Source organism: Diceros bicornis, chromosome 1, assembly GCF_020826845.1.
Source record: "Diceros bicornis minor isolate mBicDic1 chromosome 1, mDicBic1.mat.cur, whole genome shotgun sequence".
Classification (NCBI taxonomy): domain Eukaryota; kingdom Metazoa; phylum Chordata; class Mammalia; order Perissodactyla; family Rhinocerotidae; genus Diceros; species Diceros bicornis.
This window is the reverse complement of record NC_080740.1, coordinates 70563970-70589098: the sequence shown is the minus strand read 5'-3', so window position 1 is coordinate 70589098 and position 25129 is coordinate 70563970. Positions and strand designations below refer to the sequence as shown.

The 25129-nt window shown below is 40.4% G+C and overlaps 1 protein-coding gene across 2 annotated transcripts; it reads right to left on the bottom strand.

The window, feature by feature from the left end:
* Positions 1 to 6060: 6060 nt before the first annotated feature.
* Positions 6061 to 24967, bottom strand: MFAP3 (microfibril associated protein 3). 2 transcript variants are annotated; one of them, XM_058544563.1, is made up of 3 exons: positions 24925 to 24967; positions 13189 to 13651; positions 6061 to 10326 (listed from the first exon to the last, which is right to left on the bottom strand). In XM_058544563.1, the coding sequence occupies exons 2-3, from the start codon at positions 13481 to 13483 to the stop codon at positions 9533 to 9535; spliced, it is 1089 nt and encodes a 362-aa protein (XP_058400546.1). In that variant the 5' UTR covers positions 13484 to 13651; positions 24925 to 24967; the 3' UTR covers positions 6061 to 9532. The 2 variants fall into 2 exon arrangements, with proteins under 2 accessions (XP_058400546.1, XP_058400538.1); XM_058544555.1 differs by lacking the exon at positions 24925 to 24967 and adding an exon at positions 15771 to 16044.
* Positions 24968 to 25129: the final 162 nt, after the last annotated feature.

Genomic DNA, 25129 nt, shown 5'->3' with positions numbered 1-25129 from the left:
GCTCTGTTTTAGTTGCTGGGAATATAATAGGAAATAAGATAAAGTCCATGTTTTCATGTAGCTGATGTTCTAGATGGGGGAAATAAACAATAAATAAGTAAACAAATAAATAAAAAATTAACATCAAGTAGTGCTATAGAATGAATGTTTGTGTCCCCCCCAAATTCATATATTGAAACCTATATCCCCAGTGTGATGGTATTAGGAGGTGGGGCCTTTAGGGGGGTGATTAGGTCATAAGGGTGGAGCCCTCATGAATAGGATTAGTGCCCTTATCAAAGACACTCCAGAGAGCTCCCTCACTCCTTTCCACCATGGGAGGACATATGGAGAAGACAGCCCTCTGTGAACTAGGAAGCGAGTTCTCACCAGACACCAATTCTGTTGGCACTTTGATCTTGGACTTCCAGCCTCTAGTATTGGTGGATTAAACAACAGAAATAAGTTTCTGTTGTTTAATCCACCCAGTCTATGGTATTGTGTTACAGCAGACTGACTGGACTAAGACAGAGTGGGAAACACTACAATGAAAATAAAAGAGAATTATTCTTAGAGAGTTATCTAACCCTGACTCTCACCCCAACCCTGGGTGCTCCTACTGTTGAGTGGTCAAGGAGGCCTCTGAAATGGTGACAAATGAGCTGATAGCTGAATGCCATGAAGAAACCAGTGAAGGGAACATCTGGGGGAAGACCATTCTAGGCAAAGGGAAGAACAAGACCAACGGTTTTGAGATGGGAGCAAGCTTGGTGTGTTTGAGGAACAGTAGGAGGTCAGGGTGGCTGGAACATAATGAGTGAGGTGGAGAGTGGTGGGTGATGAGCTCAGACACACAGGAAGGAGCCAGCTCACACAGGGCCTGTAGGCCAAAGTAAGGAGTATGGATTTTTTACTTAAGTTTTCTTCTAGTGATGGTAAACACTGTAGAATATAAGGAGAGGATGACAGGATGTGATTTATGCTTCTGAATGTTCATTCTGGTTTCAGTGTGGAGAATGGATGACCTGGGGACAAAAGTGGAGGCAGGGAGCTCAGGGGGGCCATCAAATGGTACAGGCAAGAGATGATAGTGTCTTGGATTAGGATGGTGTCAATGGAAGTAGAGAGTAGTGGATGGATTAGATATACGTTTTTTGAAGTGAGAAAACATAACTTGCTCATCTATTGGATGTAGAGAGTAAGACAAATTGAATCAAGGATGACAGGGGCTTTTGGCTTGAGCAAATGAGTAGATGGTGGTGCCATTTACTGAGAGAAGGTGGTGGGGGTAGAAATGGATGTATTCTTTTGTTATCAGGGCAGGGAATCAAAAATTCTTTTTTAGACATATTAATTTTGATATGCCTTGTAGAAATGCCTGGCCAAGAGGAGATGTCAAGTACGGAGGTGTCAGATCCACAAGTCTGGAAGAGAGCATTTAGAGATGGAAATAACCATTTGAGAGTCATCAGTGTGAAGATGGCATTTAAAACTTTGAAAGTGGGTGATGTCACCAAGGAAGAGAGTGCTGTTGGAGAAGGGGCAGCCACACCTCCCAAGCCCTCATCCCGAAGTTCAACACTGACTAATGGTCATGGTCATATGCCATAGCACAACAATTTTACCCCTCCCATTCCACTAAAATAAACACTTACTGCCTCTTCTATACGAAAGGTGTTACCCTAAAGAATAAAGGGTTTCAAACATAGGTGACTAATACATGATGCCATCTCTCAAGTTGCTCACAAATTGGTAAGGAAAGGGTAATTATAATATAAAAGGTAGAATATGTTAGTGTATTTCCAAGGGAGTGGAGGAGTCCTCAAAAGATAAACTTCGGAAGACTGGTTGGGAGATCATGGAGGGTCAAGAAATTGGATTCTTAGACAACAGGATGCTATTGAAGATTTCTAAGTTCCATGATAAGATTAACATTTCTTTCCTACCTATCTATGGCTTATTCATCCTCCCATGTCTAGCTCAAATCTCACCCCATCCACAAAGTATTGCCCACCCTCCGCTACCACTCACTTTTCATCTTTAAGTCCTTCTGCATTTACTATCTAGTGCTAATCCATTTAGCACCTAATGACACACTGTCTCTTTCAGATGGTTTATTGTAGGAACATCTTACTTTTTCACCTGGTCTATAAATTTCTTCGAAGCAGGATCCATGACTTAAATCCATAGTCTGGCTCAGGGATAGGGACATAATAAGCCCTCAAGCAATGCCTGTTGCTTTAAGAGTCACTTCTTCAGGGAATTCTTCTCTGATCTCCAATAGAACAGGCTCCTTTGTTCTACGTTCTCATAGAATAATTTCCTAACACACTTCTCAGTTTTTAACTATATACCCTGTGTGTGACTATTTGAATAGGATCTATCTTCCCACAGGTTGTAAATTCCCAAAGAGCAGGGATCATCTCTGGTTTTGTTCATGGTAACGTCCCTAGTTTGTGTGCAACAAATGTTTGTTGAAAAATTAAATGAATAGGCGTGGCCTTGGGTATTCAATGGGTCAAGGGCCTTGAGCTGAGTAGCCCTCGTCATGGTTCAACTGTCAGACTGCATTTTCTGAAAGAGCAATGACATTCACACAGTGGAACTACCCCACAGGGGGAGTTCCTACTGATGAACTTCCCTTTTGCTTAGGGACAAGCTAGTTCCTGGAGGGTGGCTCTTCTATTGGAAAGAGGCCCCTCGAAGGCTGATTTATCATCACTTAGGACACTTGAGTGTTCCCTTTTGTACAGTTGAGCAGGAGGCAAAGCAGAGTGTTCCCGACTGTCAGGAAGAATAAGCATGCTGGCAGCAGCCATGGATCTTCTAAACAGATGGAGCGACATATGTATATTTACATATATATTTCCTAATCAATAGGTTCCAGCGAAAACATGAAAACTTAAGAACATGATAGGAATTTAAGGGGCTCTAAAGGAGTTTAATTCCTTAAAGAAAATTAGCACAATTGTTTTTTTAGCTGCAGACGGCTTCAGGGAAAAATGAATAGTACTATTGAATGATCAAACTTTTCTCTCTAAATATGTAAATCTCTTTTTCAAATTAGGCACTTCTAGCATTTCTTCTAAGAAATGCATTTCTGGGGCCAGCCAAAAGGAGCTTTGAAATCCTTTAGCCATATTCCTGGCCCCTGCCTGCTTCTCTGACTGTCTGCCATCACCAGCCACACAGGCCTATTTGTTCTATTTCTCCAACAGGCCAACCTTGTTGTCCCCTAGGAAATTTGTCATTGCTTGTTCCTCTGCCTGAAGTGCCCCTCCCCCTAACTTTTGAATGTCTGAATCCTCATCATTTGAGTCTCACCACAAAGCCTTCTTTGGAGAGGCTTCTGACCCTGATTAAAGATACCACCTGCTAGTCACTCTCTATCACTGTGGAGTCTCTGGCCACTGGAAGCACCTGAGACATAGCAGATGGTCAGTAAAAAAAAAAAAATGAATAGATTAAGATAAGACATTATGCCCCAACAGAATCCCATAATTTATCTGTTTGCTATTTGAGCCATGTGTATTGGAGACAATATAGGCTTGAAGATTTAGCCTAAGATTTATTGTTTCTGATTCTTGCTTTGTTCATGTCTGTGAATATCTTCAAGGAACATGGTTTGCAATTTTATCCGCTACAGAACCACATTTTGCTCCTGTAATTCATGTGAAAACGATCTTGTCGCACATTACCATTTGCCTATCTCTTCCATTCTTCCCTCCTTTCTTATTAATAGAACCCTCTGGGGCAATGCGCCCAGTTAAAAATACACATACTCATCCTCCCAGGCTTTCTTAACAGCTACAGCAGGCAGCCATGTAACCTAGTTCTGGCAGCTGAGCAGTACAAGTCGAGTGAGGCTTTGGGAAAGCTGTTGCTTTCTTGATAACAAGGTAGTGACTCAGGTGCTATGTGTCTTTTGCCCTTTGACTGTCTACCCTTCTCTCCGCTGGCATGTAGACGTGATGCTGAAGGTGAAGGAGTTGTCCTGTAGAGCGGGTGCTTTCAGCGGTCTGCCCACAACACCTCGACACTCACCATTCCTATTTTCACCACAGGCTTCCTACCAAAAGCTCTGGTGACTCTACCTGAGGGCTTTTGCTGGCTACAGGATCATGCTTAGCTTGTATGCGCCAGGGTGGAAGTGTCAGAAAGTTAGTGACACTGGGAGCAGCCCTCAATGACAGATGGGAGTAGAAGGGAGTTGGTGCATAAATATCCGAGCTCCTTGGCCTTCAGGTGGGACAACTTTGAGGCATGAGCTACACACACTGGGGGCAGACAGAGCAGCCTGAGGTCCCAGCGGGACTGAACACCAGTTGCCCACAGCAGCAACTCACTCATTAACGCATCCTGTGTTGGCTTTCTTTTCCCTGTCTCACTTTCCTAATTTCTACCCTCCTGGGATCACCTTTCAAATAAACCACTCGCACATGAACCCTTGTCTCAGGGACTCCAGGGGGAACCCAATCCAGGATATCTCATGACCATGCGGATGAAAGCCACATGCTAAGAGTGGAGAGGAATGTAGAAAGAGCCTGACTCTTTGATGTCAGACTTGACCACCTGCACCAGCCTTGGACTGACTTCCTCTGGACTTCTTTTTACTTGAGAACAATAAACTTCTTACTTGGGTAAGCTGCCACAATTGAGTTTCAATGATGTAGGGGAGCAGAATTTGCCATCCCAAAGTGTGTCTCTTTGGCTTGATTATTTTTAAGAACGAAAGGCTCAGGAAGAAACTTTGACCTTCCCCCTAAATACCTAAAAGAATGTAAGATGGAAGGCCTGTCCCAGGAAGGGACGGGTTATCAGCATAGATAACTATAGTCTAATATGAACTAGGTGTGGTAGACAGGGAGGAACCTAGCAAGGTCCCTTTGATCAAAGTCCTCTCCACGTCCTGTTGTCTCTGCGTAGCATGGCACACATTTGTTGACTAAACGTTTGCATTTCCATCTCCGTGTGAATTGCCTTCCTACCCTTTGAAGTCCCAAACCACTATCCTCAACATCCTCTTTTGGCTTTAGCTGAAGATGGTATTTAAAGTGGTGGCTTTGGCCACTTTGGCAATTTACTCAGTTTTCCTGGGTTTCTCCCATGTATACATGTTATTAAACTATTTGTTTTTCTCCTGTTATTGTCTCATGTCAATTTAATTCTTAGATCAGCCAGAAGAACCTAGAAGGTAGAGGAAAATTTCTCCTCCCCTACACTGGCATGCAGCCAAATGCGACTGTAACAGAGAGATCTGGAAGAAGTTTTAGTTGAGTACAAATGCAACCAGTCATCAGCTGGACATGCCTGCTAACAAAGCTGACACCCTGGCTGCATGATTACTAGCCCCTTACCTGTTATGGCATGTTACAGTTGGCACAGCGTTTGCTTTTATGTTGCTATATTTAATCCTCACGTTAATTTTGCGAGGTTATTATCAACTCCATTTTCCTGAAGTTCAGAGAGGCCAAGTTCCAGTATTACACGGTTAGCGGTAGAATTAGAACTCCAAGTCCTGTGATCTTCTGCTATAGGGAGATAGGGGTTAGGTTTTCATTCTAAGGAATCTGTGGCATTTAAGTAATGAGTTGTACCTCTACCTGTTCCCTTTGCCTATCTCCTGAGATCCTGTGCTTTTCCATGCCTGCTTTCCACCATCACCCTTCACTCCATGGGACTGCAGATATTTGCTTCTACGGGAGCTACCACTCCCACCTGCCAAATCTCATCACGAACACCACACACTAATCATATGTTCTCCAAAGCACGTGCTAAATCCTCTTATCTCTAGGCTTTTGCTCAAGCTCTTGCCTTTGCCAGGAAGGCTTTACTTCAGAAGTGGGAAATTGCTGCATTTGGGCCCAGCAACGATGGTTTGGTAACTGCATCCTCATGGCAACTGTAGGCAGGACACCCATCTCAGCATGGCTCATAGCACCAAAGACATAGATGCTTAGTAAATATTTGTAAAATTGAAATGGGTAGCCATGGTGGAATCCAAGTTGAATTCAAATTTACTCCTGTTTAAAATCATTAACATCAAGTTCCATCACACATAAAAATGAATATATACTCTACAGAAGATTTCAGACAAATGAAATGTACTCCATTGAACATTTAATAAGTTACAGTCAAGTACAACTTTTTTTAACAAAAGGACAAAATTATAATGTAAGTGTTCATTAAAATGGTGAACATTTAAACATTATCTTAACATACCAAATAATACTCATTTACTTTTATGAAATGTGTTGAGAACCTAGGAGTTTATGTATAAGGCTAAGCATTTTCATCATTCCTGGCCTAGATGAGAAAAGATTGTGTTCTCTTACTGGTGACTCAGGAAATATGATATACTTGTGTTACAACTGCTGGTGTGTGGAGACAAGGCTAGCACCTATGACTCTGGAAAACAAGCATGCCATGCTCCCGTGCTGCTCTTGGACACAGGACACAAAGTCTGATCTAGGGTGAAATTACATGCAGGGCGTGGAGAAGACTGCACCAAGGGGTTCACTGAGGCTTGAGGACCAAAGGGAAAACAGTGTGCTTTGACTTTAAAATACATGTTAAGTGAGGCAAAGAAGCCAGGAGCCTTCTCACAACCACTCCAGGTCAGCAGCTCCCAAGATATTAATATCAAGGTAGTTGGTAGGAAATACAAATGCTCACTGGGCCTGACTCAAGAATTAAACTATCATAACAGATCCAACTTTGGGGATGGCTGATCAAACTGCCTATAAACTCAAGTGGGGTATCAGCTCAAAAGATGCCTGTCTTGTTTCAGTTGGTAAGGAATCTTTAAAAATGTTTACATGTCTATTTTTGGTAAATTTATTTCACAAAGCCACCATTTCACTTTATAAAGACAATAAGGTTCATTAAATCACAATATAAGAAAAAATTTGTAAATGAGATGACAGAACTATTTCAAATACATTTTGTAGAGTAAAGGCATTTTCACTAACTATAAAATCCAGTGAGACAAAAGGATAATTACACCACAGTTATTATCAAAAGACTTTTAGACTGCAGTTTAAATTCAAAAGGTTAAGGATTTTACAAAAAGATAACACGAGACTATTAATTATATATGAAAGGTATTTGATTAGATACAGAAAATATTAATAGGTGTAGTTTTCTTCCCCTTGAAAGTTAGCTTGAAAAAGTAATACCAACTCTAGTTAAATTTTGACCTACTTTAATTCCTTATCAATGGCACCATAACCTGGAACATTCAAAGTAATCTAGTTACTTTGGCCACCAAATTAAGTCACCATTATGTTTCTAAAATAATTTATCCAGGATACACTGGAGTAGCCTATACTTGTTATATAGTATTGTATAAACCTACAGATTTTTTTCAGTATTTCATATATTTTTCCAAAGTCCTGTTTCCCAGGACTTTGATCATTAAATACGTCTACTTTAAGGTTCTAAACACTCACGTCCATTATGAGAACACGTGGGGTAAACCTATTCTCTTTAATGTGGCAAGCTACATTCTAAGAAATGACCTCAAACCTGCTATACTGGGACAGGGTTGGAGGTACTATCCGAAGATATGAGGGATGTTCAGGGGACAGACTTCGGACAAGGCATTTAAAAAACTTTTAATTTCTCAAGAGAAACATTCTGGGAAGGGAAAAAGTTCCTATAATCTAGGGTATGTTCAAGAGCCCTTGCTCTCATAGCCAAACGTATGAAAACAGTTTTTCTTAAATACAGGTCTGTGAGCCAAGGCAAGCTTTGGCTAAATGATTGGTAGCTTTTGTTTGGCTCTGGAGGTTTCCATGGAAACAGCCTGAGACAGAAAAGGCAGCATTATCATCTTTATCCGTAATGCCATCTGATAAAACTGCACATTGATTCATTCATGCTATCCAGAGCAGATGTATTATTTTGATAAGCCTGGACAAAGGAAGGCATGAGTTCTATCCAGCCACGCTGAAATTTCCTGCCTTCCTCCATTTGAAACCTTAAATTAAAATCTCCATAAAACCTCCTCTGAACATTTCCGTCAGGAACCTCTAGTTCAAGTAATGCTTCAATAATCAGAAGCCAAATGAAGAAATGTGAAGCACCAAGTGGAGCTCCACTGCCAAGTTCTTAAAATTATATGACACCAAGCATCCTGTAGCTGAAGAAATTATTCTGAAGAGTATTCACAATTCCATTATATCAGATCTCAGCCAGGTAAGAAATATTGTCTTAAGTGTTTATTATACACAGTTGAATCAGGTGGCATCATCCATAATTTTTCTCCCCCTTTATGTCTACATCATTCGTATGTGTGTGTATATATATCTATATATCTGTATCTGTATATTAAACATAACAACACACCACATACCATTATCTAATATTATTTCAGGTTAGTGCTTCTCAGAAATGACACAAAAGCAGCCCTATCTCAGATTCCTATATCTGAAGTACACAAAAATAAAAATCTCGACAACAATAAAATATAAACAAAAAAAAAAAGATAAGGAGGCATGCAACCTTTAGCACCGTGTTTAAGACCGCGGAGGGCAAGGGTATAGACAGAGGTCTAAAGAGGAATCCAGCTCTGGGTTTCCCCCTGGAATGGGATCCCAAACACAGAACCCTCTTGTAAAGCCCAGTACCTTTAAAAAGGGAAATCCTGAGAAATTCTATTAATAGAAATGTCAAAATCCATGATTTACCAGAAACAGATGATTTGACATTGTTTCTTACTCTAAAAGCATTGAAGACATTATTCCTTAGGAGAAAATTGCTCACTTTTGGAGATCAGATGGGAAATCACTGCTAGCTCAATGAACTAAATGATGCCTCAGTAAGTTAAAGATACATGATATATCCCCCAAAAGGACTAATTTACTTGTGGAAAGTAGTTTACTAATGAGCAGTTAGCTCCCTGATATCTGTATAATATAGACAGGGGCTACACTGAAAAGATTCAACCGAGCACATACAATTGCACGCTCCACAAGGCCAACCATCTGAAAAACACTCACACCACTATGCACTATAGCATTGGTGTGGGAACCTGAATCAAGGACTAAGTCTCAGCTTGGTCCTTTCCATAAAAAGGGACTAAAAGTCTAGGGAAGGGTTTATTTAGAGATATGCTGAGTGGTTTAAAGGTGACAGGTAAGAAGTTATAGGGCTAGAAATGACTTTAGATATCATGTAATGCAAATCTCTCATCTTATTGGTGGGAAAACTGAGGCCCCAAGATAAGCGTCAGCCCTAACCAATGGAAGAACCGTGACCAAGAAGAGAAGCCATGGAACTCTTAGCGCAGTACTTCAGTACTTTCCCCATTAGGTCTATCTCTCAGGCTCCTTTAAATCTTAACATGTATCATTTACTCAAGCTTGAGGAAAACGACTGAAAATTATCAGGGAAAACTCTGAATTTTTACAAAGCTTTTGGCAATAATTCACGTTCCGATGTGCTTAATATTAACAAGGGGAAAACCCCAGTCATCTTTTGGTGAAATGTTATTTTCCTGCATGAAACAGGTTCCTGTTCTGAGAGCTATTTTTGTAGGTACTGGGATAGCTCACAGCTGGCAGCTGTCATATGCCCCATCTTTGTAGTTAGAGTTCAATTCGGCTGATCCTGTATCATCAGGCGGGCTGAAATGGCTGCTATCTTGAGAATCTGTATCAATACTTTTGGTCTCTGACTGAAGGTGGACAGAAACTTGAACTGCTATCTCCTGGCCTTGTTCATTCAGAGAACCATCATCCGAATCTCCTCCTGGTGAATTACTCCGACCCATCTCTGCATTAATGACATAGACGCCACCTTGAGCATTCAAGGCAGGTCTCTCTTTAATTCTTTCTCCCATGTCATCAGGGTCATCCACTCGCACAGCTTCAAACATCTCCTCAACAAAAGCCCGACAGTTTAGAATAAGGGGCGGAAGAGGGACGCTTCTTGCCAGTTCTTCAATATAACGAGCAAATTCCATGGTCTTAAATTGTGTGACTTTGGCGAGCTCCAGAGTCTTGGCCGAGGTGATGATGGGGATGCGTTTTGCAATTTCAAAGGCCTTCTGAAGTTTCTCAGCCCCTTCAGTTCTGAAGAATTCATTGATAGCCTTCTCAGTCTTACGAAGATGGCTGCTCATCATGCACAGCCGTGTGACATTTAAGATGAGAGTGATAGTAAAGGCAATCAGGCAAACAATCATGTAGTAGACACTCATGTCTCCCGAGGTGAAGATAACACGCAGGGTGACAGAGTAGGAGGCACGAATTGGAGAGGTGACAAAACATGTATAGAGCCCACGGTCATCAAAGGCTACGTTGGTGATATTCAGGAAGTTATCAGAAACCAACCATTTTCCACCTGATAACCCAACAGAAATAAAAAATTATAGCAAAGATTATTCTTACTAAATATGCCAACTGCCTTATCAATATTCTGCCTCTTCATGAGAGTACTTTAACTCATCTATTAGGTTCTGCTATTTATTTAAATCATGTCAGGAAGGGCAGACTTTTACATCCAGAGTTGGAATTTAAATAGCCTGGAACTTAAAAAGAAAAATCAAGATCTTCCTTCCTAACACTAATGATTATCATAGTTACATTTCACTGCTAGATGGAACAATGCTTTGAGGGAGACAGGTATGTCTATACAATGCTAAATGACTAACTAAAAAAAATGTTTATATATATATCTCTACCTACACCTTTTTATATACTAGAAGGATATGCCTCAGAAATATAAAACAATGGTTATTTCTGGGGTAATGGGTTACGAGTAATTTTTATTTTCTTCTTTTTATTTAACTGTTTGTTTACTTTTGGTAATAAGAGACAAAAGTTATTTTAAAAAAACCAACCCTACCAGTTTAATGCATTTGTTCAATTACTAACTGGCTAATCTGGCATGCTTTGCACATGTTAATTTGTTTTGTTAGAAAAGGTCTGTTGATGATATCTTGATTTTCTGGCAAGAGTAACTGAAGCACAAGCCAAAATATATGTCTTACAGGTCAGTGTAAATGAATAGCTTGGCAAAGAGAATAAAGTTGCCCTTAAGATGCCTAGGCTTCTGTTTTAAACTTAGAACATGTGCCTCTCTTCCATCCATGAAGGTATCTTCATTTGGATAACATGTATACTAAAGTATATGAGTATGAAAAGCAAAGCATCCTGACCATCACTTTGATTTACCCTTTAATAACTTGGCTCTGCCTGCACAATTCTCACGTTTGTGGTAAATTCTCAGTGTACTCTGTGCTTTAACTATGAAAGCCATTCAAAGATGGAATGGATGGGCTAATCTGGGGTGTCGAGGTGAGCTCCAATGACTATAGGTGGTATCCCAGAGGAGGCTGGGTGATTGCTTGTTAAGCACCACCTGAATGCCTAACCTTTAAGATCTCTCTCATCCCTGAGATTCTATGGTTCTCGATTATTTTAGTGGCACATCAGTTAGGAAGCACTCTGGATTGTGCTCATTTTTATCATCAAACTTCATCTAAATTCTACAGTTATATTTAAGAACCATCACTTCACTAATGTAAAGAGGAAGAAAATATGTAGCTATGAATACAGTCATTATTCCACAAGCTTCTGTTTTATGAAGTTGGAGCTATGAAAAGGATACCCTATGAATCTCAGGTATGATGAAGTACATAGACTCCATTCATCAACCACTGTGCTATGCCCACAATCTAAACTTTCTAGCTCACTTGCTGATAATAGCTCAAGATTTATGAACCTTATACTAGACTGACATGCTCTTTAAACTCTTCTCACTTGAGATTCATAAAATTTAATACAATTTTCCAGAGCTGCAACTGAAAGCATCAATGATAGATGTTAGTGGTTTTCAAAGTAAAGGCAAAATGTGAAAATAAAACTGCCATTCCACTTGGCTGGTCTTATCCTATCCTAAGCTTTGTTTATGCTTATAGTCAGTCTGTAAGGATCACATCAATTACATAATTCAAATTCAAAGGCGATAAGAATCTAGTTCAGTGGGTCCAAATGCGGAACCCCAAATCATGTTCAAAATATACATTCTGGGCACCACTCTCGAGATTCTGATTCAAAACGTCTATATTCTTAAGAAGCTGATTAAAAATATTCTGTTCTTTCTAACAATTCAAACTCTTCAATCCCTTGGTGGCCAGTTACTCAGTTTGTAGAAGGTTAAAATGTTTAGTATATACTTTAGAAGGAAACATCACCTGTCTCCTTTTCTAAGTTTTCCATTCTATTATGAACAACCAAATATCTTTTATATTCCAAGAGGTTAGACTACCTCTCCAGCAAAAAAGATAAGAGGGGCCTTTTCTGAAAGTGTAGCTTGTGAGGACCCCAGAATTTAATCTTTATCCCATTGATTTTTCATGGAGATTTCTTTTTGAGGTGCTTTAACGCAAGCAGTCTTCAAAAAGATCCTTCTAGCAGAACACTAGCTAAGGAAACAGTATTCTGATTAAGATGTGTTCACAGGTCCACAAACAGCAAAATCAAATGAAAATCTGTCAAAAAGGAGACTTTGGTCGCTATTATGTTTGTGTGATTTTTAAGAATGAGAGACAAAAAATATAAGAGAAACTGTTTTCAAGTAAAGTGAGGTATAGAATAGAAAAAAAAATTGAGCTAAGGGCTCACAAGATCTTCTCCTCAGTGCTCTTCTAATACTCAGAGGGACTTCAAGTTTTATGCACAGATCTATAATCATTTTTAAAAACATCCTGGATTTCCTCTAACATTTTTAGTAACTCATTTCCAAGCAGAAATTTTTTTATTTATGACAAATTTACTTAAGTCTAGCCAAAACCTTTCTTGCAGGGCCACCACAATGACTATTCACATTACACTCCAGGTGAAGGGTGCCCCTGCAGTTGTGCAGTATACAGTCTCCACAGCTGAATGCAGCAGCCCTGATGTAGTCTACCTTCAAGGAGGAAAGAACCCAGCTCACCAAGAAGAGAGAAAATAGCTTTCTGTCATCACATGAACATCTTTTAAATTTATAACTATTCTTTATTTTTTTCTTCTTCTGGTTAAGTAATTATAATTATTTTGCTTTTTCTGATGGGCATACACTCCAAGCCTTTCAAAAGTTTTAACTATTCACCCTGGTATGTCATCTTTGAGATTTCTTGTTGAATATGCCATAAAACCAAGAGAGAAGCAACAAGAAATGAGCAACCTCAATTAATTATACCCTGGAATAGTTACTTACCTCTGCCTTCGTCATCCAGTTTCTCTCCTTTTGAGTTGTACCAATGGACATCTTCATAGTGGTCGACAGTGAGAAGACACTCGATCGAAACACTAGTTCCCTCTTTGGCTATGATGACATCATCACCTGAGTGGGAACCTGCTGTGAGTTCAAAGCTTGAGGGAAATGATGCATTGAAAGACCTCTGATTTGCTTCCAGTGGGGCCACTTGACTGAAGCCTACATCTTCCAAAACAAAAGCAGCTGGCACAATAATACTCACCACTAAAGTGAATAAACAACAATGTGGCTTCATGGGAAAATGGGAGAAAATCTTATTTAATTTGGAGAACTCAAAAGCTTCTATACTATAACAAGAGCACAGTGAGTAATTTATTGCCTGGTATTGGAGTTTTCCAAAAAAGTGGTAGATCGAGGTGTATTTTGAAGTCTTCAAGATTAAAAGATGTGGGTGGAGACCAACCTAAAAGAAAGCCAGATATAAAGTTTAACCAACAAAGACTCATAACGGGGTGAAGCTCTATGTTCTAGAAATGAACAGATGTGAAATTGATTAGAATAACTGGCGCAGACATCAGGGAGTGAAACAGAAAGACCACCACCTAAAGATCTCACACACAGATGGTAGAAAGAGCACTGAACTGGGCAATGTCAGTCCTAGCTTCTGATCCTAGCTTTGCTCCTAACAAGCTGTACGACTTTGGCAAATAGCATTCTCTCTGGGCTGGTTTTCTCATCTGTCAAATGAAGGACTAGATGAGACAATCTCTAAGGACTCCTCTAGTTCTGAAATGCTATGATTCTGTTTCACTCTGACAAATTCTATGCAACAGGGAGCCAATGAAGGCTAAAATATTTAGCTTAATGATCTTTTATTTCAACCTGCACCACTACCATCTGTTGTTATATCAATGATGTAAATCAACTGGTACATCATAATCATAACCATGGAACTCAAAATTTGAGTAATTCAAGTACACAGACACATTAGATATAAACAATGCAGAGACAATTGAAGTAGTTTTTTTAATATTAGAAAGAAAATTGCACTACTACATATACATAAACAGTTATTGATTTCTGAGGCTAAAGAACCTCCCTCCTGGGCAAGACTGTCAGACAAAAGAATTTTCTTTTACGGGCCAGCCCCGTTGCATAGCGGTTAAGTGCGCACGCTCTGTTGTTGGCAGCCCGGGTTCAGATCCCGGGTGCACACCGATGCACCGCTTGTCAGGCCATGCTGTGGTGGCGTCCCATATAAAGTGGAAGAAGATGGGCACAGATGTTAGCCTAGGGCCAGTCTTCCTCAGCAAAAAGAGGAGGATTGGCATGGATGTTAGCTCAGGGCTGATCTTCCTCACACACACACACACAAAAGAATTTTCTTTTAATAAGTTCTTCAATATCAAGAGACAAAATACAGTATATTTAACAGTTTGTAAGAATACCAAATTTCTAGCTCCAAGTCTGTAAAATTAGCTAAGGGAGGAATTGACATCTTAAATGTCCAGTTGGTAGAAATGGAAACATAAACTACAGGGAAAGACTGTCAGACAAATTTAAAAGAAGAGTAAAATATCATGAATAAAAAGCAAAATAATATCCCAGTATAAGAGTCTACGTGATTATGATCATCTTCCTGATAATCTGATTCCTCTTTTAAATCACTGATTCTCAAAAGAAAACTTTCAACTTCTACTTCTATAAAAGATGGGATGAAATGTCTAGCTTTATTTCTTATGAGGGCCCCAAATAATTAGTTCTGGAAATGACATTTATTCCCCTTTATACTTACATGAAGGCTGTCTGACCATAGAACCATAAAAAGCAATGGATCATTGTATTTTGTCATTAAACTTCTCACAGTCTAAATTATAAGTTGTAAACGTCATTTAATTTTCATTAGCCCTTGAAAGAATGGTTGAATGATGATAATTTTCTCTATCTTTCATATTTAAAGAGGGACTATTTAGAGTAAAACAAAGGACTTCAGACTGTGCTATACATAATAGATTGAACACGTGTTTATTTCTATTTCTTCCCAAGTCCCACTAAAATGATAATAAAGGAAACAAAGAACTTGGGCATTGGAGAGGATTTTAGACATGATCTGATCTAACCCACTCACTTCACAGGGACTTGCTCCTTTAGATTATAGTATAAGTTAGTAGGAAAATCTGGGTCTCCCTTTATTAGGAGGGAGTGGTGAGTTGAAACAATGGAAATAACATTTATTAAATGACTGCCATAAGCTAGGCACTGTGCTAGGGGCTTGACACGTGTGAGCTCCCAAGTTCTTTTTCACTGTAAGATACACAACAATTGGCAAACATGATTTTTGTCCTTTACTCTAGACTAGTGGTTCTCAGTGGTGATAGGAAATGCGTGTGCTGAAAAAGGGCTCCAGGATTTCCCTAGGACTTCAATAAAGAGCTCCTGTGGCTTCATCCAAGTCAGCATTTTCCAAATTTCATTCGTTTCTTGTACTGTCATGATTTGTTTTTTTTGCTATATCTGTGTACCAAATTATTATTTATGCTTTTTCTTTAAATGAACTCATTACTTTACTTTCATGCATTTACTTTAAAAGGAAAGTCTGAATCACATCTGTGGATAAAAGTACAGTTGTCCCTCGGTACTCGCAGGCGATTGGTTCCAGGACCTCCTGCGGATACCAAAATCTGTGGATGTTCAAGTCCCTTACTTGGCCCTCTGTATCTGCAGGTTCTGCATCCATGGATACGGAGGGCCAACTGTAACTGTACAAATAAACACAATGAAAACAAAGCAGTGTTATTAACTTTCAGAGATACTACCATCTGCTAAACGCTCTGAGCTGGAGGCCTGCTGTGTAGGGAAAACAAAAATAAACAAACAAACCACCCACAACTCCACTTTATTCTAATACCACCTCACTTCTTATCCTGACCACCCCTTCCTCTCCACTCTTCCCATCACTGAGTTTAAAACCAATGTTTTAGACTAGAGGCATACATTTTCATCTATTTAACAGTATCTATTGAGCACCTACTATGTGCCTACTTACTGTACTACACTCTCTGCCTTCATGGAGTTCCATCTGGCAGAAGACATAGATGCTAACTAAATAAACGCAAAATATGCTAAATGCTACCCAAGGGAAAGTACAGACGCTACAGGAGCACCCAACAAGGGGAGCTAACCTCGTCACAGAAAGCCTCCTTGAGATAGTGAGGTGCGCAACAGGATCTGAGGGATAAACAGGAATTGAGAATGGGAGAGAAGAGTTCTAGGTAAAGGGACAGGAGACAGGGAAAAAGCAAGGGATCATTGGTTAGAAGGTGTTCAGGAAAAAGAGCTACAAGTTGTGGTAATGAGAAGTGGTGGCCAGAGAATGCTGGGTCCCATTTCTGATTCCGGAGGGGAGCAGTCTGGGCCAACAGCAAAATTGGAGGTGGACTTTGGGAATTGGAGTGGGAGGCAGACGTGAGTGAAGTAGATACTTGTTTAAGACGAAGAGGTCAAAGAACTGAGAGGCTCAAGAGAAGGGTAGATCACCTGCGGGGATGGTGATGTCTCCCTAGGATCAAGGCAGCTAGGGTAGAAGATACTGGAAATAGAAAAGATGGACTCACTCTCCTTGCTCTGAGATGCAAGAGCTTTGGGGGAATGAAGAGCCTCCACATGAGAGGGCTGTGGGGCAAGCAGTGTCCTGGCAGTGTTACTGCTGTGTGGAATCCCTTCTTCATGCAGCATCCCTGAGCCTCCTCTCTAGGCCTCGCTATTCCTCCCACATGGATCCAGAGTATACCTGGATGCAGGCTGGCTATTTCCTAACCCCCTGTAGCCCTCACCATTACCCTACTCACCTGGCTCTGGTATATGCTGCTCCGTACTGCAAGGCAGTCTACCCTATCTCACCTACAAGCCCCTTAAGCGCAGGGATTATATTTTTTATTGCTATACTTCATAACTAGCACATGCTCAATACATATTTACCGATGGAGATTAGTTTAAATTTGATAGCATATGTGATGGATCTTTGAAATTGAAGAATATTATGCAACAGGAATCATAATTATTCAAGCCAACATGCATTTACTAGCACTTATTATATTCTGAGACAAAGAGAGCCAATGCTAATAATCTCAAAAGACCTTAGAGGCATAAGGCATAAAGGCATTCCTTGAACCAACCCCCAACCCCTAAACTCTTCATTTACCATCTTGTCCTAGAAGGAATAAAAGACTACCAAGCCCAGAGTTTCCAAACCAGGTTGAATGTCAGAATCATCTAGAAAGCTTGTTAAAAATATAGATTCCTAGGTCCCATCCCAGACCTATGAATAAGAAGCTCTGGGTTTGGATCTTGGAATTTATGGTTTTCAATTATCTCCCTGGGTGATTCAGAGTCAGAGGGTCCATGGACTGGCATCTAGAGACCACTAATATACTTTCTCATTTCCTCTACAACAGCCCTAATGGTGCTGCAGACTGAACACTCCAGTAAGAGAGAACTATCACTAACCTCCCATTCTGGATTTAGATTACCCTGAAACAGTATAATTACAGGCCTCTGATAAAGGCAAGGTAGCAGAGAGGTTCAGAGTACAGACTCTGGAACTGGATTTCCTAGATTCGAATCCTGACTCTGACTCTAACCAGCCTTGCAACTTTTATAACTGACTTAATCTCTCTGTGCCTCAGTCCTCTCATCTTTAAAACAGGGAAAATAATATACCTATTCTCATAGGACTATTGTGAGGTCTGAATAAGACAGTGTATATAAAACAGAGTCTGCCAATAGGAATCACTGAATAAGCTCTATTTATTATTATTGTTGCCTGTTCTTTCAGATATTGTGCTAAAATCTACACCTGATAGTAAAACCAATATTTAAGATAAATGAAACTCTTTTACTCAGAATACTATGCAACCATTTAAAAATCTTGGAGGGGGGAGGGGAAATACCATTACGTAACTTCAATCTTTAAATTTCACATTTTTCTTTTTCTCATTGCAAATAAATATTTTGCAATAACATGGACCAAACAGGCATTGTAAACTGACCTTGGAGCCCAATCCCAATATGATGAATTGTTTCTGTGTATCCTGAGTTTGTGGTAAAGAACCTTTGTTGTGATCTATCTAGCTTAGCTTATGTTTCCCTTTTTTGAGCCCTGCCTCTATCTTCTCAGGCCCAGGAGGAAGTCAACCCATTGGTTGAACTAATCAGAAGCTTTGTTCTTGGTATTTGGAATTGAGACACTGTGGGTTAGGGCCATTTGAGGAAGAGAAGGCATATAGGGGCTGAGGCAGTCAGGTTTGGGCCACATATAGAGAGAAGCAGAAAGAAAGGACAACAGGGAGGGAGAAGGGAACGGGAGAGCAGTAACAGAGGAGAGAGGGGATGGGGAGGAGGAGGAGGAGGAGCACAGGGGAAGGGAAAGAGAGACTCCCACAAGCTGCTCTGGCTCCTGACAGAATTCTACTTCCTGGCTCCAATATGACTTTTTATTTTTAAAGAAATAAACATATTTATTCAATTTTATTCAGAATTAAAACCACAAAAATGAAGACTGATGTGCAAACAAAGAAGGAAATGGAGAAATAGGTAGGTAGGAGAAAAAAGATTAAGTTCAGCAAAAGTGATTGAACTGTGGCTGTGGCTCCCAGCAATCCTCATCATGGATCCACAACTCCTCTCCTCCGTACACACTGGAGTGTGGCAGACAAGTTGCCCACACGGCCAAGATTTGTGCTTCCTGTTCTGTACAGACACAGCCATTTGCCTCTACCAGAAGTTTAGAGAAACCTAGAAGACAGTGTCTAGAAAAATACTACGAACACCCTTAAACTGCTCTTAGGTCAAAGGTGGCAGAAGTAGCCTGGTACACCAATTTTATGCGAGGAGAGTAACAGGTCCCATAACATCCTTATATGTCCAGTCAATTAGGCAGGCTTAGCCTGGACACTTCATAGTCATACCATGGGTATCCCAAACACAAAGGATTTCTAGTCCAAGCTACTAAGAGACACATCCATTTATAGATAAGAGGCTGTTGAGCAGTTGAGAGAGAAAATACTGGCAAAGGTATGGGTCCAAGAAGGTGACACAAGTAGAAAAGAGAATGAGGGAATAAATTACTCTTGGGATCAGGATACTCTTATCTCCTCATACTAAATTTCCTTTTACTTAAGTCAGCATGAATTGGTTTCTGCTACTTGCAACAAAAACTACATTGACTCTGACTATTCTACTCATTCTGGAGTTAATGATTTGTAAATAGCTCAGCTAAATCAGGGCCCATCATGCACAAGATGGAGTGCTGGGTACTGCAAGAGATGCTCAGGTGAATCAGAATACTGTCCCAGGCTCTCAGACATTTACAAACTAGCCTGGAAGACCAGCGAAAACAGCTAACTATATACAAGACAGTGTGAGAAGTACTGAAGAGAAGTATAATTGTGCTGTGAACGCAAAAGAGAAAGGAGGACTTTATAAATTTAAGGAATGCCAGCCCTGTTGTCTAGTAATTAAGATTCGGCGCTTTCACCACCATGGCCCAGGTTCAATTCCCAGTCAGGGAACCACACCACCCCTCTGTCATACTGTGGTAGCTGTGTGTTGCTGCTATGCTGAAAGCTATGCCACTAGTATTTCAAATACCAGCAGGGTCACCCACGGTCGACAGATTTCAGTGGAGCTTCCAGACTAAGACAGACGGGGAAGAAGAACCTGGCGAGCCACTTCCAGAAAAAACTGGCCATGAAAACCCTATGTAGCAGTGGAGCATTGTCTGATACAGTGCTGGAAGATGAGAGGATGGCGCAAAAAGACCAGGCAGGGTTCCGCTCTGGTGTACACAGGGTCACTAGGAGTTGTAATTGACTCGACGGCACTAACAACAAAAAAAATTCACTTGTAAGTTTGAGACTTCTCATAATAATATCACGCCTGCTAGCCACAATGCAGCAGCTGACATTTGGAGGCCAAGAAGAAAGAGTCCAAAAAGGAAAACCAAAGTGCCACCTTTCTGTTAACAGTTCAAAAGGGCTATGCTATGCTTGTGGGTGAAGTTACTTGGTAGAATTTTTTAATATCTTTCTTCAGCATTAGTAAGAATAACAGAAAAGTATGATACTCAAATTTAATCCAACTCCTTTTTCATCTTTTAGGTATAGTAAAATGTAAGCTTTCCTAGGATCATGAATAGTCAGAAATGTAGATGATTTTACCCTACAGAACCATTCTGAATATTGGCTGTATTATTAAGAAAAAAAAAGAAAGAAAGAAAAAAAGAAAAGTGCTAAGCTGTCATCCCTAACAGATTGCCTTGTTGCTGTTCCTGCCAACTTCTGAGAGAAGAAATATTTCTATTCTGTTCCAATTCTTATCATAAGCAATTAGGAAGTAATGTGGCTGATTTCCGTTCTCGTGGCTCAATATTAAGTTGGCTGAGGAAACTGCTGTTAGCAGAAATAGTTCTGGAATAACTCAAAGGGAGGAAAAACAGTAATAGCCAGATGGTATTGGTTTTTGCTCCAAGTATACTGGGACATTAATGCTTCATTCTCCATAATCAAATGTCTTCTAGGTGTATTTACAGCTCATCCACTCTTCTTTGCCTGCACTGTTACACTTGAAAAATAGAGAAGTCCCTCCAAACCTGGCACACAAACGGTCAAGGTGGCATTCTGAATTGGCACGGGGGAGAAAAAGCAAATGAAGAGCAGATTGTTAGCACTCTTCCATCCTTTGCAAAATACAAACATAAAGCTGTTCTGCTTATATCCCTATAATACTCAGCATTATTATAGGGATCTGAAACATAAAAAGGTTAGTAATATTCAAACAGAAATTACCAGTTTGAGGGCCATTTTCTGAAAAGTTTCTAATTAAAATAGCCCTCATGCTCCCAATAGTATCTTGGAGCCATCACACACCTCATAACTGCATTTGGGCACTCAGCTCAAGCTTCAACATATTTTCTGGCACACCGAGAAACAACTTCTGTATTTATTGGAGTTTTGCTTTAAACCAGGATTATTTGTTATACCTGTGACTTTTATTCTTTTTGCCATAAGCCTTTGCTGAAGCTACTGGATGCAAATGACAAAGACACTGAGGTAACTTAGATTTATGATCTCCTTAACCATTTTTTTCTCTACAGTCTGAAAAATCCCCCAATGTTTCAAACTCAGTATAACTAAAACAGAACTCCTCACTCTCACCCTGAGATTTAATTGTCCAGCATATACATAGCTTGGAGGATAGCCACACAATACAATTCTTTCAGTTTTCCAAGATCGAAGTTATAAGATGGTCATGGCTCTGTGGTTAGAAGCATGGACTCAAGTTAGAGTGTCTGATCCTATCCCTAGGTGAAGCTGTGAGCTCTCGAGGCCTTAGTTTTCACATTTATTGAATAAGGTTATTAACAGTAATGACCTCATAGGGTAGTTGTGAGTGTAGGGGATCAGAATCGGCCACCCCAAAATGTGTCTTTCTGGTCAAGCAAACACATGTTTAACAAACATTTACATTTCCATCTCCATGTAAATTGCTTTCCTCCTCTTTGAAGACCCAAACCACTACCGCCATCATCCTCCTTTGTCTTTAGCTGAAGATAGTATTTGAGGTGATGGTTTTGGCCATTCTGGTGAGTTGCTCAGTTTTCCTGGGTTTCTCTCACGTATACATGTTGTTAAACTTTGATTTTCTCCTGTTATTCCATCTCATGTCAACTTAATTGTCAGACCAGCCAGAAGGACCTGGAGGGTAGAGGAATAGTTTTCCTCCCCTACATGAGCATCAGATGAACTAAAGAGGGTACATTATAAATACATGCTGTTGTTATTATTATTCCACCTCCTAGATGTTCTTCAATTAAGTCCTACTGTCCCTGCCTTAGGATACAGTCCTCTTGCCTTACCTGGGTACTACACTATCCTTTTAATTTCTAAATGGGTCTCCTTAACTCTGACTATACCCCTTTGACATCACAAACACTGCTCCTCTCAGAATTGGTCCTGAAAACAAACCCAAGAAAGTCAAGGGGATTTTAAAATCTATTGGTGATTTTTCACTGCCTATGGGATAAGCTTCAAATTTTAGGCTGGCATTCATAATTCTCCAGGAATAGATTCAGGTGGTAGAACAGAAGTAGCTAGATGGAGCCTAGCAGTGCCTGTATGCACAATAATTGTTTGCTGGAGGAATGAATGGATTCAGAAGTCTGGTCTTTGGTTACACCTCTGTCACTAATTAGCTATGATCTCTAGTGGTCTTAGTTTCCTCATCTACAGGCTGATTATCATTATCATTCCTTTCTTTGTTTAAATCCTATAATCCTCCCAGCTCCCTGTCATGGCTCAAAGCCTTAACTACACTTGTTTTACTCTCTATTCCCTCCAAGTAACTTTTCACTTTTAAATTCTGGCTCTAGTTGTTCCTTTTGTTTGAAACTTCCTGCCCCTCCCCATCAAAACCTTCCTGTGGAAATTCCACCCTCTCTACAGTACCCAACTCGAATTTTACATTGTTCAAGAAGCCTTCTCACCTAAAATCTCATGTCTACCCTCTTAATTTTGGATGAATTTCTTTTGCTCTGTCAGGCCCCTAGCACACTGAGAGTACTCGACTGTAAGACTTATCAGTTTCCCTCTTTATCAGTTATCTATCCATCCAAAAAACCGTAAGCTAACAGATGACAGAGTATAAAAACTTTCACAGTCCTTTGCATAGAATTGATTTAACATTTTGAATTCAGAACTCATCAACTTGGTAGCCAGCAAGGTACCTGCTACAAACTTCTTATTGACTTTCCAGAGTCTCAGGCTCTTGAAACTGTTCATGGAGATATTTGAAGATATGGAAACACAAGTTCTTAAATTTTAGTGGGCAAAACACTCTAAAGTGAATTTGACCTATAACTGGTTTTCTCAAACTGCAATTTTAGATCACTAAGATCAAATTAATCTATAGTGCTTGTTAAAGATGTAGATTTCTTGGCCCCACTCAAGCTTACTGATTTCTCAAAGGGCGAGGCCTGGGCATCTACATTTTTAATGTGCATATAGTTTTAATAACTTACAAATCGAGCCCATATTTCTTTCGATTGTCATAACAATATTGTAATTCAGCAATTCTCAAAGTGTGGTACAGGGTCCTCTGGGGATCCCTGAGACCTTTTCAAAATGATTTTGACAATAATAGGACATTACTTGCCTTTTTCACTCTTATTCTCACACAATATGGTGCAATTTTCCAGGGGCTACATGATGAGTGATATGACCAGAGAATGAATGCAGAAGGAGATATGAGACTCTAGCTGCCTTCTATTACACCAGATATTAAAGTGACTTGTAAAAATGCAAAACAATGCCAGTCTTCTTGATAATTTTTTGTTTTCGAAAATATTCTTCATAGAAATGCTACTTATATTAACATGTAATGAGTTTATCATTTTAAATAAATTAATAACTTTTTTGAAAGTTCTGTTTTGATATCTAAAGTGGTAAATATCGATAGATATAACCCACACAAACAAAAACTCCTTGACGTTCTCAATAAGTTTTAAAAGTGTAAAGGGATCCTAAGACCCGAAAATTTGAGAATTGCTGCTATATTTATTATTAGCAGCATTTTAAAGATAAGATTAAGACACAGCTAAGTGGCGTACCGAGATTCCATACTTGAACCCCAAATTCTATGCACTTTCCATTACAACAGAAAATCAGAGGAAATTACCTATTTTACACTTATACAGTTCTTTGGAATAGGCATTTTTAAGAAGCTCCCAGGTGACACTGATACCCCTAAATTTAGAGAACCACCATCAAATGCAAGGGAAACTATCTGAAGGGTTTTAGGAAGTGACAATCATTATACGTAGACATTAAAGATGATAATTCTGAAGGTATTAAATCGAGTGGGAATACTTGGATTCTTAAAAGGCCAAGCCCTTACACCTCTCTGGGACTTCACTTTTCACATCTGTACAATGAGCGTGTCTCTAATGCCTTTCTGGCTGTCAGTCTGGGTTTCATGTGCTCCCACTGCTCAAGGGCAACTGAAGAGATGCATCTTTCTGATAAGGGGTCAGCAGTTATCTTAACGTCATAAATCAGAGCATGTCACTCTTCTGCATAGAAACTTTCAATCGTTTTCCATTGCTTTCCAGATAAAAGTCAAACTCCTTGTCCTGGCTCACAGACCCTACAAGATCTGGCCTGTTTATGTCTCTGGCCTCATCTTCCTCTTTTTGCTGCAGCCACAGCGTCCTTTTTTCTTTTCCTTCACCTTGCTAAGTTTGTTCCCACTATAAGGCCTTTGCACTTGCTATTCCTTCTGCCTCGAATGCAATTCTCCAGACCTTCATAAGGCTTACTCTCCCTCTTCGTTCTGTCACGTTATCCTCTTTAATTTTTTTTAAAGCACTCACTACCATCTTAGGTAATGGTGTTTGTTGACTTGTTTATGTCGGCCTCGCTCACTAGAATGTCAACTACTTGAGAGCAGGGCCACAGTCGTCTTGTAAACCGCTGTGTCCCAGGCGCCCAGGGTTGTGCCCGGCAGGTAGTTGGCGCTCAGTAAATGTACCATGTCCGAACTCCCGCAGCTCAGGCCAGGCCTTCAAAAGGACCGCGGACATCCTAGCCTCCTTCACGTCAGACCCTGACCCACCGACTCGAAACCACGCCTCAGCACCCCGTGAACCTCCCTCGCAAAGACACGGTTCGAGCTTTCACTCACCGCACCCACACCGGCCTCCTTCCTGCCGGAGCCGCGACTTGACCCGGAAGTGCTCTCGAGCAGGCGAAGCCGCCTCCTCACTGAAGGAGTGCTTCCGGGGCGGTAAGAGCGGCTCCTCGGCGGCGGTGAGAGTGGCGGCCGGTTGCGTGCTGGACTTCCCGGGAGGAGGGAGCGGGGTGCGGGGGCCCGGGGCCAGCCCCGGCAG